Below are 14,536 nucleotides of genomic sequence, written 5' to 3' on the forward strand. Positions count from 1 at the left end.
AAAAAGCTGGACAGAAGGAAGGTCAGAGGAATTAGGTTGTCCTAGTCCTACTACTGACCAGCCATTTGACCTTGGACAAGCCACTTTCACTCTCTTGATTTCAGTGTCCTCATCTGTAAGAACAAGGGCTATGAGCTCTGACTTGCTAAGTTCTCACAGTAGACATCCTGGCTCACTGTTTTAGAAATGTTTCTCAATGTGTAGTATGTAACATGAAAAGATACACAACATCATTAGCTATCAGGGAAATGCATATCAAAACCACAAGGACGTCCCCCCTACGTGGGACATGACATCCAGGGGTGAATGTCTCCCTGGCAGCGTGGGAGATGACTGCCAGGGATGTCTGGCCCTGGCACCGTGGAATCAGCAATGCCATCCTTACCAAACGGGGGAAAAGGAGTATAACAAATAAAGTATCAGTGGCTGAGAGAGTTCAAATAGAGTGGAGATGCTGTTCTGGAGGTCACTCTTTATGCAAACTTCAGTTAGACATTGCTCCCTATCATAACTTGCCAACCCCCAGCCAAAACCTTTCCAGCCAATCCTAAAGAACACGTAGGGCAATATATAGGATTGTACAAAGGTTCCATGCACTAGAGTAACTTTCCAGAAACCAACAACCTCCCGACGGGTCCCTGGACCAGAAAAGTCCTGAAACCTAGAGGGCCCAGCCTCTCCAGAACATCTCCATACCCCTTATTATTGACAGCCCTTCCAACAAATATCCCTAAAGAATGGGAGAAAGATCAGAGGTGATGGCAGAGTTATACAGAAAAGGTAGGGTTTAACAAATGAGTATGATTGCTGAGTCATTATATTGATATTTCTTTTAGTATCCAGTACCTTAGAGCAACTAGAAGTAAAAACATTAAAAAAAAAATTGTGGAATTGTAACCCATACCAAACTCCGAAATCTGTTCAACAACTAATTGTTGTGCTGTGCTTTGAAATGTATCGCTTTTTTGTATGTATGTTATTTTTCAGAAAGAAGAAAAAAAATGATGCTAAAAAATTTCTTCTAGCCGCCAATGTTCTGGAGCAGCTAGAAAGAAAAATCTGAGATGGTGGTATGGTAGCCCATGACAAACTCTGGCATCTGTCCTGTAGCTACTTGTTTGAAGAGTACTCTTGCTTTTTTCTTTCTTTTGTTTTGTATATATGATATTATTATACAATAAAAAAGTTAAAAAACAAAAAAAGAGAAGAAGAAAAACCACAGAGAGATACCACTTCACACTTTGGAAAATGGCTATTAAAACAAACAAACAAAAACGGAAAATAATAAGTGTTGGGAGGATGTGGAGAAATAGGAACCCTCCTGTATTGATGGTGAGAATATAAAATGATGTAGCCTCTGTGGAAAACAGTTTAGCAGTTTTTCAGAAAGTAAAATATGGAATTTCCAAATGACCTGACAATTCCCTTTCTAGGTATATACCCAAAATAATTGGAAGAAGGGACTCAGATATCTGTACATCAATGTGCATATGGGGCATTATTCACAATATCCGAAGGTAGAATCAAAACAAGTGTCTATTAACAGACAAATTGAGTAATGAAATGTGATATATACATGCAAGGAATGTATTCCTTTACATGGAATGAAGTTCTGATACATGCTATTTCATGGATGTTGAGTGGAATAAGCCAGACACAAATGGACAGTTATTGTATGATTCCACTTATATGAAATATTGAGAAGATGCAAATTCAGAGAGACAATGGAGAATGCAGGTGGGAAGAGGGGAAATTAATGCATAATGGATATAGGGTTTCTGTGTGGGATGATAGGAAAGTTCTGGTAATGGATGGTGGTGATGGTAGCAAAATATCGTGAATGTGATTAACACTACTGAACTGTATACTCAAAAGTGATCAAAATGGGAAATTTTATGTTATACATGTTACCACAATAAAAAGTTAAAGAAAAATTGAAAAAAATGTGTAGGGTGTTGTCCATAGAATATCTGTATTGCAATCACCTGGAAATTTTTAGTTTTTAGATGCAGGTTTCTGGACCTCAAGTCTTAACTTATTAAATCCAGAGTTTCAGATGATCGAAGTTAGAAATCTGCATTTTAGACAGTGCCCCCAAGTGCCGTTTGAGATGCTATTTGTCCAAGAATATATGCTTTCCTTTAAACTGCTTTGATTTCAGCTGCTGTTTTTTCTTTCCCCTCCATCCATCCGAGTCTAACACCACCTCTCCAATTTCCATGCCCCGCCCCCAACATGCTCCCCACAAATGGCCAAAGCAGTGGGGTGAGGCAATCTCCATGTCCCTGACCCCTTGCTTTGCACAATGAGTGATGACTTTTTTATCTGCGATGATGAAGCACAGCCTTCAGCTGGGGGCATTTAAGACGCAGAACGCGCTGGGTCTCAGCCAGAGCTGCCGGACCTAGAGCTGCCTTGATCAGAAAGGACAGACGAAGCCACCCTTGAGTGCTGAGGCAATAGCAGCTGCAGCGGCACCACCATCACATCTGCCCCTTCTGCAGGAAACAATGCTACTAGCAACATTTAAACTGTGTGCTGGGAGCTCCTACAGACACGTGCGCAACATGAAAGGTGAGTCTGCTGGCACGGGAGGAGGCTTTCTCAGGCAATGTGATTTAATGGGGAAGTCCTGGACCAGCACTCAGGCCACCCAGGTTCTGATCCCAGTGGTGCCCCTTACTAAGTGAGCTTGAGCAAAGTCTCTTTCCCTCTGGGCCGGTTTTCCCATCTGGAAAATGGGGCTGAATGCTAAGATGGCTCCATTCCTTCCAGGTTCTGCAATTTCTGGTCTCCCCACTGGGTTTCCTATCTTTCTTGAACCATTCCTGACTTTGTCCTCATCTAGAGCTGGAGAAGGCTGGCACCATGGTACAAAGTGGTGGTGGAGGAACAAGTGAACCTTGATACCAACAAGCAGTATTGGCAAGCCTGAGACATGGGCAGGAAGGAGAGAAGAGAAGAATAACTGGATTAAGACAGAGAAAGAACAAGTTAGAGAAAATGGGTTGGGTGTACAGAAGTTTTACCACTGTGCAGTTAGGAAGGTGCTGGAGTTGGTTACTACATGACTAATTCAGACCCAGAAGTCATTTGAGCCAGTCTGCTGCTGCCATTCATTGAAGGGTCCACAAACCATCTAAACAATCCTTTCTAATAACATTGGGCTAAGATAGCTGTATTTTAAATGGAAGTCATGGTTGGACAAGCTGCACCTGGCAGTAGGATTGTACTTTCTAAATCAATAACTTGACAGACACAGACCTGGGGGCATGCTGAACATTTTACTCAGGCGAAGGATCCTGACTGCTGCATTATACAGACTCTGGAGGCGGGGAATGGGGGGGGGGTGTCGAGTATTCTCTTTCTGCAGCTGTAGTTTTCTGGTTTGAACAAAGCTTCTCTCTTTTCTGGAAGGAGAAGCAGGCTTCTGGTGCAGTCCCTACCTCCAGGCAGGATCAGGCTTGACCATCCAGAGGGAAGGCATGGATTTCTGGACCGTGGAGACAGCCTGCAGCCAAGAGGCTGAAAGTTGGGCATGCGGCTGTAGTTCAGGCTTTCTACCAGGAATTGATGTGTTCCTGAGCAAGACACTTTCCCTTTCTGAGCCTGTTCCTTCTGGGACAAGATGAGGGGATGGAGTACCCCAGGCTTTTCAGTCCCTAGGCAATGATACCCTCCTCTTCCTGCAGGGTTGAGGCACCAAACTGTGTTGGCCATTGGCCAGGAGCTGAACCGGAGGGCACTGGGGGGCCCGATCCCCAGTACATGGATTAATCAGGTTCGACGCCAGAGCTCTCTGCTTGGTAAGTACCAAGGAGGTTGCGCTTCTGCCAGCAGCAGGAGGTTTCCAGATTACATAAATTGTGTGCATGACTATGATCCCCACCCCCCTTTCTCACAAACTTTATTTGGGGACTGTGGGAATAGAGTTCTTCAAGGTCAAATCCCCTCCTTCCCTGTCACCTGTAGCTGCTGTGTCCTGCAGGCAAAAACCTATGGCTTTGGTTGGCTCTTCAGAAAAAGGTGCAGCAGCTCCAGCAATCAAGGGGATGACAACTGGCAGAAGGCGCGGGGACTAGAGAGAATCTGTGTTTCCTTGACTGTGTCCATAGGTTCTCGGCTAGAAGAGACTCTCTACAGTGACCAGGAGGTGGCTTACATCCAGCAGGGGGAAGAGGCCATGCATAAGGCGCTGGGCATCCTCAGCAACCAGGAGGGCTGGAGGAACGAGAACCAGCAGGTATGTGTGTGGTGGGGAGCAACCCCTAGCTCCTCATTGTGCCTTGCCATCCCCAAGGCCCGCTGGGGCGTCTGCTGTTCTTGGATCCCCATCTCATGCAGTAGTCACTGGGCAGCAAGTATTTTTAGAACTTGCCTTGTCTAGTAATATATCGTTCAACACTCCCTCCACTCATCAAAGACATTTTGGGATTCCTGAGTGAGAAATGCTGTTTCTTGTATCCTTAGCTACCCTCACCACACACCCACTCAACAGAGACCAGGCAGTGGGGATTCCTTGTGCATTCAAGGCCTCACCATTCCAGGCTGGTATTCCCAAGGCACTAAGTGGGTGGGGGGTGATGTTTGCTGCTCAGCACACCTTGTGATTGTGCAGTCCTGGGGCAGCCTGGGCTGAGCCTACAAGAGATGGACCCAGAGGCGGCCAAGGCCCTCTGGGTTCTCTGCTCCTGAGTACCCCACCTGCCACTGGGAGCATAATAGTGCCCACAGTAAAAGCCAGTGGCTCTGTGATTTGAGTAGTGGCTTTGTCAACAAAATCTTGCCTGATATGCAAAGTTCAGGTAAAAATCTCGTCTCCAAGTTTTCATAGTAATGGAGTTAAAAAAGATCACTTACTAGTTTGGGAGTCAAGAAACTTTGTATCTGGGTCCAGCCTGGCTCTTAGTTGGGGTACCTGGGATATTGCTGAAGCCTCTGAGCCCCACATCCTTCTTGTGTGAAATGAGGAACTGAACTAAAAAATCTCCAATATTTTTTGTATCTAAAGAGCTGGGTGGAGACCAGACATTTCTCACCCTCAGGTTTGTCTTTCAAAATCCCTGAGCTTCTAGTGACAAAAGGTTCTGTTCAGTTGGAACTACCACCCCACCAAAATCAACTAACAGTCCAGGAGGTGGGCAGGTTACCTCCCACTCTTCAGCAGACATAGGAAGCTTGAAGCAGGAAAAATTACCCACTGTATCTTAATCAGAAACAATCCCAGACTTCCTCATGCCTAACTTGGGAGTTCTTTTTTGCTGTTGCCCTCTCTTCCTTGTCTGGTATGGTCTGTGTGCCCAAGGTTAGGGATATTTTTCTCTAATTTTTATCCTGGGGCTCCTTTCTGTCTCCGACAGCCAAATGGTGACAAAGTGCTGAGTAAAGTGGTCCCAGACGTGGGCAAAGTATTTCGGTTGGAGGTGGTGGTGGACCAGCCCATGGAGAGGCTCTATGAAGAGCTTGTGGAGCACATGGAGGCAATGGGAGAGTGGAACCCCAATGTTAAGGAGATCAAGGTAAGGCAAGCCCAGCTGTGTGTGATGTCTTAGCCCCAGCATGGCTGAGTAGTGATTTTGGTTCTTTTGTGGCCAAGTAGGTCCTGCAGAGGATTGGAAAAGATACAATCATCACCCATGAGCTGGCTGCAGAGGCAGCAGGAAACCTTGTAGGACCCCGTGACTTCGTGAGTGTGCGCTGTGCCAAGCGCCGAGGCTCCACCTGTGTATTGGCTGGCATGGCCACACATTTCGGGGAGATGCCTGAGCAGAAAGGTGTCATCAGGTAATTATGGAAGCAGCTCCAAGCTCCCCGCTCCACCGAGTGCATGATGATCTGAATCCTCAGCTCCAAGGCTAATCCTTAAGTTTCTATCCTCAATTTCCTTTACAAAGGAAATAAAGAGTCTCATTTTTCCAAAGTAAGGCAGAAAGACAAGATTGGCTCTACCTTAGACAAAGTTTGTCCTGCCCCTCTCAGAAAGTTTAAGAACCTTCACATTTTCTAAAACAAGGGCAGGGCTAAGATTCAGATGGTATACTCTGGTACAGAGGTACTGGTGATTAAAATGCTGAAATAATCCACACCACTTAGCTGCTGCCAAGGGCCCCAGCCACCACCCTGGACTTTTCCCCCAAACTTCTCATGAGCCAGCAAATAAAAGGTACAGCAAGAAGCCTCCAGGCTTCTGCTTCAGGTAAAACTAAGCATCTCTTCTGATGCTTAAGGTAACCATGCCAAGTGTTAAATTTCACCCTTGGTAAAAGGTCCTTTTCTGATGAGATTTAGGAAATGATTTAACACTCTAGAAATGCGGCTAGTATAACTAGTGAGCATTAGAGAGAACCCTGGATTATCTTTGTGACTCTACTTCTATTCATTTGCCAGAGCTGAACATGGCCCCACTTGCATGGTGCTTCGTCCTCTGGCTGGAAGCCCCTCAAAGACCAAACTCACTTGGCTGCTCAGCATTGATCTCAAGGTGAGGGGTGTGGGATGTGGAACAGTGGGTGGTGGGAAAAAGAGGCTCTCCCCTCCTCTGTAGTATCTCACACGGGATGGGGAGAATCCTCCTTCCATTTTCAGAGAATCATGGACTATTAGAAATGGAAGACACTTCAGTGATAGCCTCGTTGATGTTTCACATTCTCAAAAGCCTTCAATGGGTCCCTCTTACCTATCACATCAAATTTCAATCCGGCATTTACCATCATTTCAGAGAGTGGGAAATTTAGGCCTAGAGAAGTAACCTGACCAGGGTCACACAGCTGGGAAGACAGAGTTGAAATTTATCTTAACAGCAAATCCAGTGCTTCTTGCACTGCTGCTAACAGCAGGATGGCAACATAGTCCTCCAGTCCTAGACCCTGGTCAACCTAAGGCTGTGCCTATAAGCAGCGGGAAGAACAAGCCCCAGACAACCCATGTCAGTGGTAGGATACAGGGTATGTGTCTAGCATGAACCATTACCCACAAGATGGCCAAACTCTATCTTCTACTCCAGGGATGGCTACCAAAGACTATCATCAACCAGGTCCTATCACAGACCCAGATGGATTTTGCCAAGCATCTCCGCAAGCGCATGGAGTCTAGCCCCACCTCTGCAGCCAGGTGTTAAAAGAAAAGCCTGCTGCTCCCAACTGTTCCTCCCTGCATCTGCCTGCAGGGCTCACCATGGTGAAAGCCTGAAAATCTGTTTTTAACATCGTCATCCGGGTACACAGTATGTGGTTGTAGTGTTTAGAATATGATTCCAGGTATCAGCTTGGTAAAATTTTAGAACCAAGAAAATTGGGATGAGACTTTTACATAAAGAAGAGCCTTTTCACTTCATTCAGTGATTAGCTGTGAAATGAAGGCTCCCAAAATATTTGTATAACTTTTTTCTTGGCCCTTACTTGCCCACCTAAAAACAAACATCTTAAAATGCTACTAGCTGATATGGATGTGTGTGGGATGCTAACTACCAGAATTAGGACCTTACTATACCATCCACTGTGGCAGTATGTCTGGATAAAAGGGCTCTAGAAAACCTGTGCTTCAACAAGTGAGCAGAAAGCCACACCAAAGGAACAAGCATCTCCCCACAGTAGGGACCTTCCAGAAATCTATTTCAAGCTTTTTTCTGTGGAAAAATACAAAACTAGACTGGACCCCCATTTCTTTCATGAGTACCAGTCAAAATAAAGACATATAACAAACACAACCTCAGTCTGCACCTGTTTTTAAAATTCTACTCTTAAAAAAGTCTAGTTTAGTAAAATTGCAATTTTATGCTAGAGGAGTTCTGGGAAAGCATTTTAATTAGTGAAATTAATTCCCCTGCTCATTAAATGGGAAAAACTTGGGGGGGGGGGTATGTTATTCAATTATTTAGAATGTTACCAGAATCTTTTATAAAAATTTAGTTTTCATGACAAGCACAAGCCTAAATCAGTTCTTAAAGAACTCTACAACACATAGCTGATTAATGGGCACTGAAAGATGGAGATTATGACAGGATTTTTACTTCCTAATTAAAAGCAATGATAGTGCCAAATGTGAGAAAGAATAGTAATACTAAGAGAAAGTTAAAACAAGCATTCTTATTTTCCCATCATAATTGTTTAGACCTAAAAAAGGGAACTGAATCTTTAGTTCAGAGTTACATCAGCTCCTGATCAACATTTCTATTATTAATGATGTTAATTTGTTGTAAAAGAATTCAACAGCTGTCAGCTCAGCTCCAGACTGCCAACTTTTCTGCTTCAATGGATTAATATTTTACTATTTTGAGAAAGAAGGTGGGCGGAGGGAGAAGGAGTAATATGTTGGTAGCAAATTTCCTTTCCAGAATTTAAAGAATTTATGTTTTAAAAATATAGGCTGGGGGCAGGCCACACTGGTTCAGCCAGCAGAGTTCTTGCCTGCCAGGCTGGAGAACTGGGTTTGCTTCCCGGTTCCTGTCTATGTGGAAAAAAAAAAAAAAAAAAAAAAATATATATATATATATATATATATATATATATATGTTGAAAAAAATTAAAACATAGGTTGGGATGAGATTATTTAGCTAAATGTTATAAGTAGGATGAAAAATGAACCATTATCACCCGGTATTTTTCTATTCTAATTCTAATGGTGTTGATAACTAACACCATTTGGAAACAGGGCTCTGGCATATTTATTGAAGAGATTAGCAGTAGTGGGGACACTGGTATTTTTTGAGGTAGTGAAATTTTACAATTGATAGAGGTATTTATTAGTATTTATTCTGACTGCTTCCTAGTGAAGTCTATTTTGGGGGGCAGAGATGAAATTATTGTTTATCTCTCCAGGAGTTTCTGAGTGAGAGGGGAGAATTGCAGAAATATTTCCAGAACAGAATTATCATCCACTCCCTGCTGAGAGAAAACGATTACTTAGAGATATGTAAAGAAATCATATTTTGGTTTCAAACGAGAATAAGCTGATGGTACAGAAATGGGCTTTCAACTAATACCATGGAGCTGAATTATAATTTGCCTTCATCAAACTATGTAACTGTGTCTTTGTATTGTCTGGGGGAGATATTTTGGCACATGTTTCACTTTTACATTGGAATAAAACAAGTTGTCACTGATGCTCTGTTTACAGAAACTATATAAGACCATATAAAGAATAAGTATTCTTTGAACCTTTCAAATGAACCTTATCTCTCTCTCTCACACACACATACAAATTTTGAATATGAAGTATAAACTGGCAACATCATTACTTCTCTTACTGATTTATGAAAGCCGAATATGCAAAAAATCTAATTTTCTAATTTAAGTGGAGAATAGGTATACAATTTAATTGTCATTTATATTACAAAGAATTTATCTCTAGCTTCCTCTAAATAACACTATCCTAATTTTCTTGGGAGTCTTTCAAACTCTGAAGATCCAGAAACTTCTATAAACATGTTTTCCTGTAAGACCAGCCCATCAATTAATAAATATCTAAGATTCCATTTTGTGAACATACTGACTCCGAGTCATGTTTCTATTAAAAAAAAAAAAAAAAGGGCACGGAATAGTGAAATGGCCAAAACAAAGAAATGGAGTAATTCATTGGAAGAAAAAAAATACTAATTAAAGCTGCTGTGTTAAGACACCAACATTCACTTGAAATTAAGGAAATATCTTAAGAAAAATAACAGGAAGATATTTAGAGAAGAGCTATAGGCATAAAAACTATGATGATTCTTGGCAACATATCCCCTATCTCATGGTGAACCACTTTTCTACCTAGGTAAAGTCACAGACAGGTGTCTTGGGGGCAATCTTGGGAGGGATCCATTTATCCTAAGACTTATGGGTTGTTGTCACAGGAGAAAAGGAGACAGAGAAGCCATAAAGGGATCCCAAGGGAAGGCTTATTCTCATATTCCAGTTTTCAATATGCTGAAAACTTCCCTTTAAGCAAAGGAAGATAACCAAATCAGTAAAATAACCTGCACATACATTAATGTTCAAAGTAAAGAAGAGGAGGGAAACCATTATTCCTTAAAAATTCTCATTTGTCTTCTTGAAAGACTAATTTTCACAGGATAAAGAGGGTGACTGATTTGGCTGGCTAAAAGAGACACAATAGAAGAAGGGTTGAAACACAGGTCAGAAGAAATCTGTCTCTTCCCTGCAATGCTTGCTTTCCTTCCTTATGTGGCCCACGTTTTTGACACTGTCATCAAGAGGAATCCAACCTGACAGGGAACCAAAGTGCCACACAAACTTGAAAACAAGTTTTATTTGGGAAGAGTTTCTAACTTTGTTAAAGCTGCAAGCATGTTACTTTTACAATTACAGTTATAGAGACCTGTAGGTTTCAGAGATCCCAGTGTTCAAAAGCATATTTCAAAACTAATAACACAAACAAACTCACAACAAAAGGAAAATGTTTTTAGATTGGTTTGGAATGTGCTGCCATTGATTTCAGCTGTTCTCAGAAACAACCCACTCACTTCCTTAGACATCAGGTGGGAATGAGTCAGTACTTACAGAAGAAAATGTCTTTCAGTAAGTTACCTACTTGGACAAAATTATTCAAATCCTTGGAAAATACAATAAAATAACGAGTCCCAGCTGGGAGAGAATGTGGTAATGTGGTACAGCACCAATTTCACAGGGAGCTGATAGGTTTGTGGGTTAGCGGTTGTTGGCATATGCGACATAAAATAAGAGTGTTCACTGAAAGTGAGGGAAGAATATTAAGGGGCAGGGTTTCCATCTGAGCCTTTTAATTTGCTAAAAGTAGAGGCTGTATTCTGCAGCATCTTAGGGAGAACGTTTAAAATAAAATATACTCAGTCTTTATTCCCCACAAAGTCCATGTCTGGAAAGAGAGAAGAAACTGGTTAGGGCTCCCATGGGGGACTCCGTCTCCCATCCACTTCTGTTTCCACATGATATAAGACATCAGCCAGAGTATGTTCCACCACAGCACCCCAGCCCATGTCACTCATCTGCAGGAAGGAAGAGAAACAGGGAAAGAGGGTGATTAAATTATTATTAAAATAAAGTCTATTTTAATAACCACAACAGGAAACAAGAGATACAATGCTGATATCTGTTACTCACAGGGTGGTAAGTAAGATCCTTCGGAGGATACTTGAAGCATGGTCCAAAGTTGATGGAAACCTGGTATAAATTCAATTCAAGCAAACATGAAAAAACAAGACTGGAAAAGTCAATTTGATATGGAAAGTTTTTCTCTTTAAATGGAACTGTCATGCTCAGTGTATAACTGTAATGCATGATGTATGTTAACAGGGCACAAAGTGGCCATGTCCATCAAGAATAAGGTAAATAAGACAGACCTGTGTCATAATTTCTGTTCACATCCTAAAGATTTCCTTATTTTACTGGTTTCATTGGTGGTTACTGACAGACTAAAACTACATAAGAAATCTCTAAGCATTAATCTCTCAATTACTTAAAAAAAAATTAACAAGCCCTAATGAAGATAGTTCTCCCCCTCTTCAGGCTGAATCATAATTTAAAAAAAGTCAATAAAATCAAAAGTTCCTAAACAATAATGGTAGGTTATCAGGATATATGAAACCAAGTTGATTCATGCAATATATACTTTAAATATACTTTCACATTCCAAACATTGACCTCACAGTGAATTCAAAAGAAAAAGTATAGATCACACTTAAATATTTACATAATATTTACCCATCCAAGCAAATACTTCCTAAAATCCTTCAGCTATTCCTGGACCAAGCAGTAACAAGAGCAACACATTCCATCTTATTCTTCAGCCTATGGAGATTCTTTCTAGAACTCAATGTCTCTTTTATCACATTCATTAACCTCCTTTCCCTCAAGTTCCATTCACAGAATGAATAAGACACATACCGTGCAGCTCTTGTACAATGAGATGGCTGGAAAGTAAACACCCTCAAAAATATCCTTGTAAGCCACACCTTGATTGATGCCATTTTTATAAAATATTATCTGAAACAAAAAGCACTGATTTTACTTCAGAATTTATAAACAGAAGAAACAAAAAATAATTCACTTGGAGAACACTTTAGAATTATTGCTATCATACCATACTACTGGTAATTATGTATCCTAACAGCATATAGCTTGTGTAACAACAATATATTTTGCAATATTTTAGATTTTTAAAGTACTTTTACATGCACTATTTGTTGGTCTTCAGATTTATTTGCTTTCTCAATTCCTGTGCTATTTATATCAAGCAGTTCTACACTATATTATTCAATACAATGTATTTATAAAAAATAATCTAATTTTCTACTGGTAATTTAGAATGATACATACTTAAGTTATTTATTTACTGTCCTTTTCCCTTGCCTCAGGTTCACACTTCTGCATTTCTACTTTGAAGATTTCTTCGGATCTTCTAGCAGTCTCTATATCCTCGTTTTGTTTGTCCTTTCTCTCCTTTAATTACTCCAAAAATTCTCTGAATCTTTCTAACTTATCTCTTGAGAACAAGCTTCTTTTTTTGAAGAAGTTTTTTAGCCTCTTTTTTCCAACAAGAGTTACCTTTTCCCTGGCTGTATTTCCTGGCTGTGTCATCCTTATGCTATTATCTATTTCTCTTTACTATTTTCTTCCTAAAAACAAGAACCTAGTTTCTTTATTTTTCCTAAACTCCCTTCTGTTATTGCTTTATGTGGCCTCACTGTATTGTTATGGAAAAATGTTTCCAGCTCAGAACTTTCTTCACTCCTTTCCCTTTTAATTTTTGGCCCTTATGGTTGGCGAGATACGCCAGCCCTTCCTTGATTGTGCTATGACCTTGGGCAGACTTCTTCCACAAACTCTAGGAGATAGGGAAGGTTCACAGAGCAAGCCATTTCAGCTCCTGGTGCCTCAGGTCCACACAGTAAGGTCTCTTCTATGCTAGCTGTCCTTTGCTGCACTCAATGTCTCCCGTCTGATAAGGAAAAAACATATCTCACCTGCTTCCTCAACCTCTCACAGACTTTCTTAGTAGGCACTGTTTTTATACTCTTTTCTCTGCAGAAAGCTCCTGAAAGGCTGGTCACCCCCTTGAAGCAGCAGCATGGTACTACAGGGCAAGTACAAAATCTGTGCCTGCTCTGCTACTGGCTAGTTGTGCTATTATCCCCTTTCTTCCTCTCTGGAAGAAATCTGTCCATACTTCTAAAAATCAGGCGTTGGTCCCAATCTTCAAGGTCTTCTAATTCTGACGTTTTTATGACCATGACTCACCTCACTATGGGGAGTCTGCTTTAGGCTCTTCTCTGCTTTATCCACAAAGTCTTTTTCTTCAAAATACAAATAACTCTTGAACTTTATCAAAGCCTTGAAAACCAAGAGAGAAAGAAACAAAGCGGGAGAGGCACACTGAAGCATCAGCTACACCAGCACGATTTTTTTAAAAAAGCCAAATGCACACAAGTAAGGGAGTCTTTGTGCTCCCCAACAGAAATTTAAAATCTTTACAGAATTGCCTTGGCTAGATTTTGAGCTACAAGTGCTTCTTAAAAGTACCAGACAGCACATGATTGTTAAACATTTTTCAAAAAAGCCTTTACTAAGAAAATTTGTAGGAAAACATAAAAAAAAAATTGTAGGAAAAACATACACATAAATATACCCACACTCTCACAACAAAAATATCCATAAAAGTGGCTAAATTTACTCATAGTTCTTCCCCCCCCACAATAATCTTAAAGAAAGAAACAAGCCAACTTGGCCTAAAATTCTCTATTCTATAAAAACAATTTTGAAGGGATAGTTTAAAATTACCACTTCCTCCCCTCCTAGTTCCCTACTTGCTTCTCTCACAGGTGGTCTCCAGGTCACTACCTGATCTTGCTGGCCCCAAAAGTCCATTTAACTATCCACTACTAAATAAATACATGGAATTAATTTTTTAAAATTTGAATTTTTAGCACATACTTGTATTAAACATGGTTTCAAAAAATCCAAAAATACAGAAGATTATAAAAGGAAGAGTCTCTCTCCATTTCACTATATCCCTCAATCTTCAGTGTCCCTCACCAAAAGCAATTACTGTTCTAGTGTCCTGGTATCTTTCCACAAAGTCTAGGCATATATTAACATCTTAAAAATTAAAAATCATAGTCAAACAAAAAACCAAATAACACAAATGTGCACACATAAAAAAAAGCAAGCTTAAAAAACATACAAATGGTAGCATATCATACATTCTGTTTCACATCTTGAACTTTTCACTCCATTATATATCTTGGCGATCATTACATATCAGTATGCATATAATTTTTAAAAACAGACCACAGCGTTCTATTGTATGGCTATATTATTAAATTCCTTATTCAAATTAGGAACAAATTTTTAAAATATAAATGAAAGTAAATCATTTTAAAGACTCCTATGGTATCCTCTGGGTTCTGTAAAACCAGGCATTAGTGTAGGTGTACATTTTGGGGTTCTAGATCGGAGGAGTTGTAATGTGAGTCAACAGTTCAACGTGATCAAAAAAATGGGACCTTAGGCTGCTTAAATTCAGAACAACCTAGAAAGACTTACATTAATTAAATTAACAC

The 14,536-nt window shown here is 40.6% G+C and overlaps 2 protein-coding genes across 6 annotated transcripts in view; one reads left to right on the forward strand and one right to left on the reverse strand.

The window, feature by feature from the left end:
• The first annotated feature begins 2,364 nt into the window (after positions 1 to 2,364).
• STAR (steroidogenic acute regulatory protein) lies at positions 2,365 to 9,457 on the forward strand. 2 transcript variants are annotated; one of them, XM_077144683.1, is made up of 7 exons: positions 2,365 to 2,574; positions 3,693 to 3,806; positions 4,116 to 4,243; positions 5,361 to 5,519; positions 5,600 to 5,784; positions 6,388 to 6,481; positions 8,817 to 9,457. In XM_077144683.1, the coding sequence occupies exons 1-7, from the start codon at positions 2,511 to 2,513 to the stop codon at positions 8,949 to 8,951; spliced, it is 879 nt and encodes a 292-aa protein (XP_077000798.1). In that variant the 5' UTR covers positions 2,365 to 2,510; the 3' UTR covers positions 8,952 to 9,457. The 2 variants fall into 2 exon arrangements, with proteins under 2 accessions (XP_077000798.1, XP_077000799.1); XM_077144684.1 differs by lacking the exon at positions 8,817 to 9,457 and adding an exon at positions 7,004 to 7,705 and having other exon boundaries at positions 2,366 to 2,574.
• Positions 9,458 to 10,233: 776 nt separating this feature from the next.
• Positions 10,234 to 14,536, reverse strand: part of ASH2L (ASH2 like, histone lysine methyltransferase complex subunit) — a 90,218-nt gene continuing 85,915 nt past the window's right edge. For all 4 annotated transcript variants that reach the window (XM_077144613.1, XM_077144614.1, XM_077144617.1 and 1 more), the window contains 4 exons: positions 13,215 to 13,307; positions 11,862 to 11,960; positions 11,079 to 11,138; positions 10,234 to 10,963 (listed from right to left, as the gene is read on the reverse strand). In XM_077144613.1, coding sequence (XP_077000728.1) covers positions 10,856 to 10,963; positions 11,079 to 11,138; positions 11,862 to 11,960; positions 13,215 to 13,307 — 360 coding nt within the window. In that variant the 3' untranslated portion in view covers positions 10,234 to 10,855. The remainder of the gene's footprint in view (positions 10,964 to 11,078; positions 11,139 to 11,861; positions 11,961 to 13,214; positions 13,308 to 14,536) is intronic.

This window comes from Tamandua tetradactyla, chromosome 26, assembly GCF_023851605.1.
Source record: "Tamandua tetradactyla isolate mTamTet1 chromosome 26, mTamTet1.pri, whole genome shotgun sequence".
In the NCBI taxonomy this organism is placed as follows: Eukaryota; Metazoa; Chordata; class Mammalia; order Pilosa; family Myrmecophagidae; genus Tamandua; species Tamandua tetradactyla.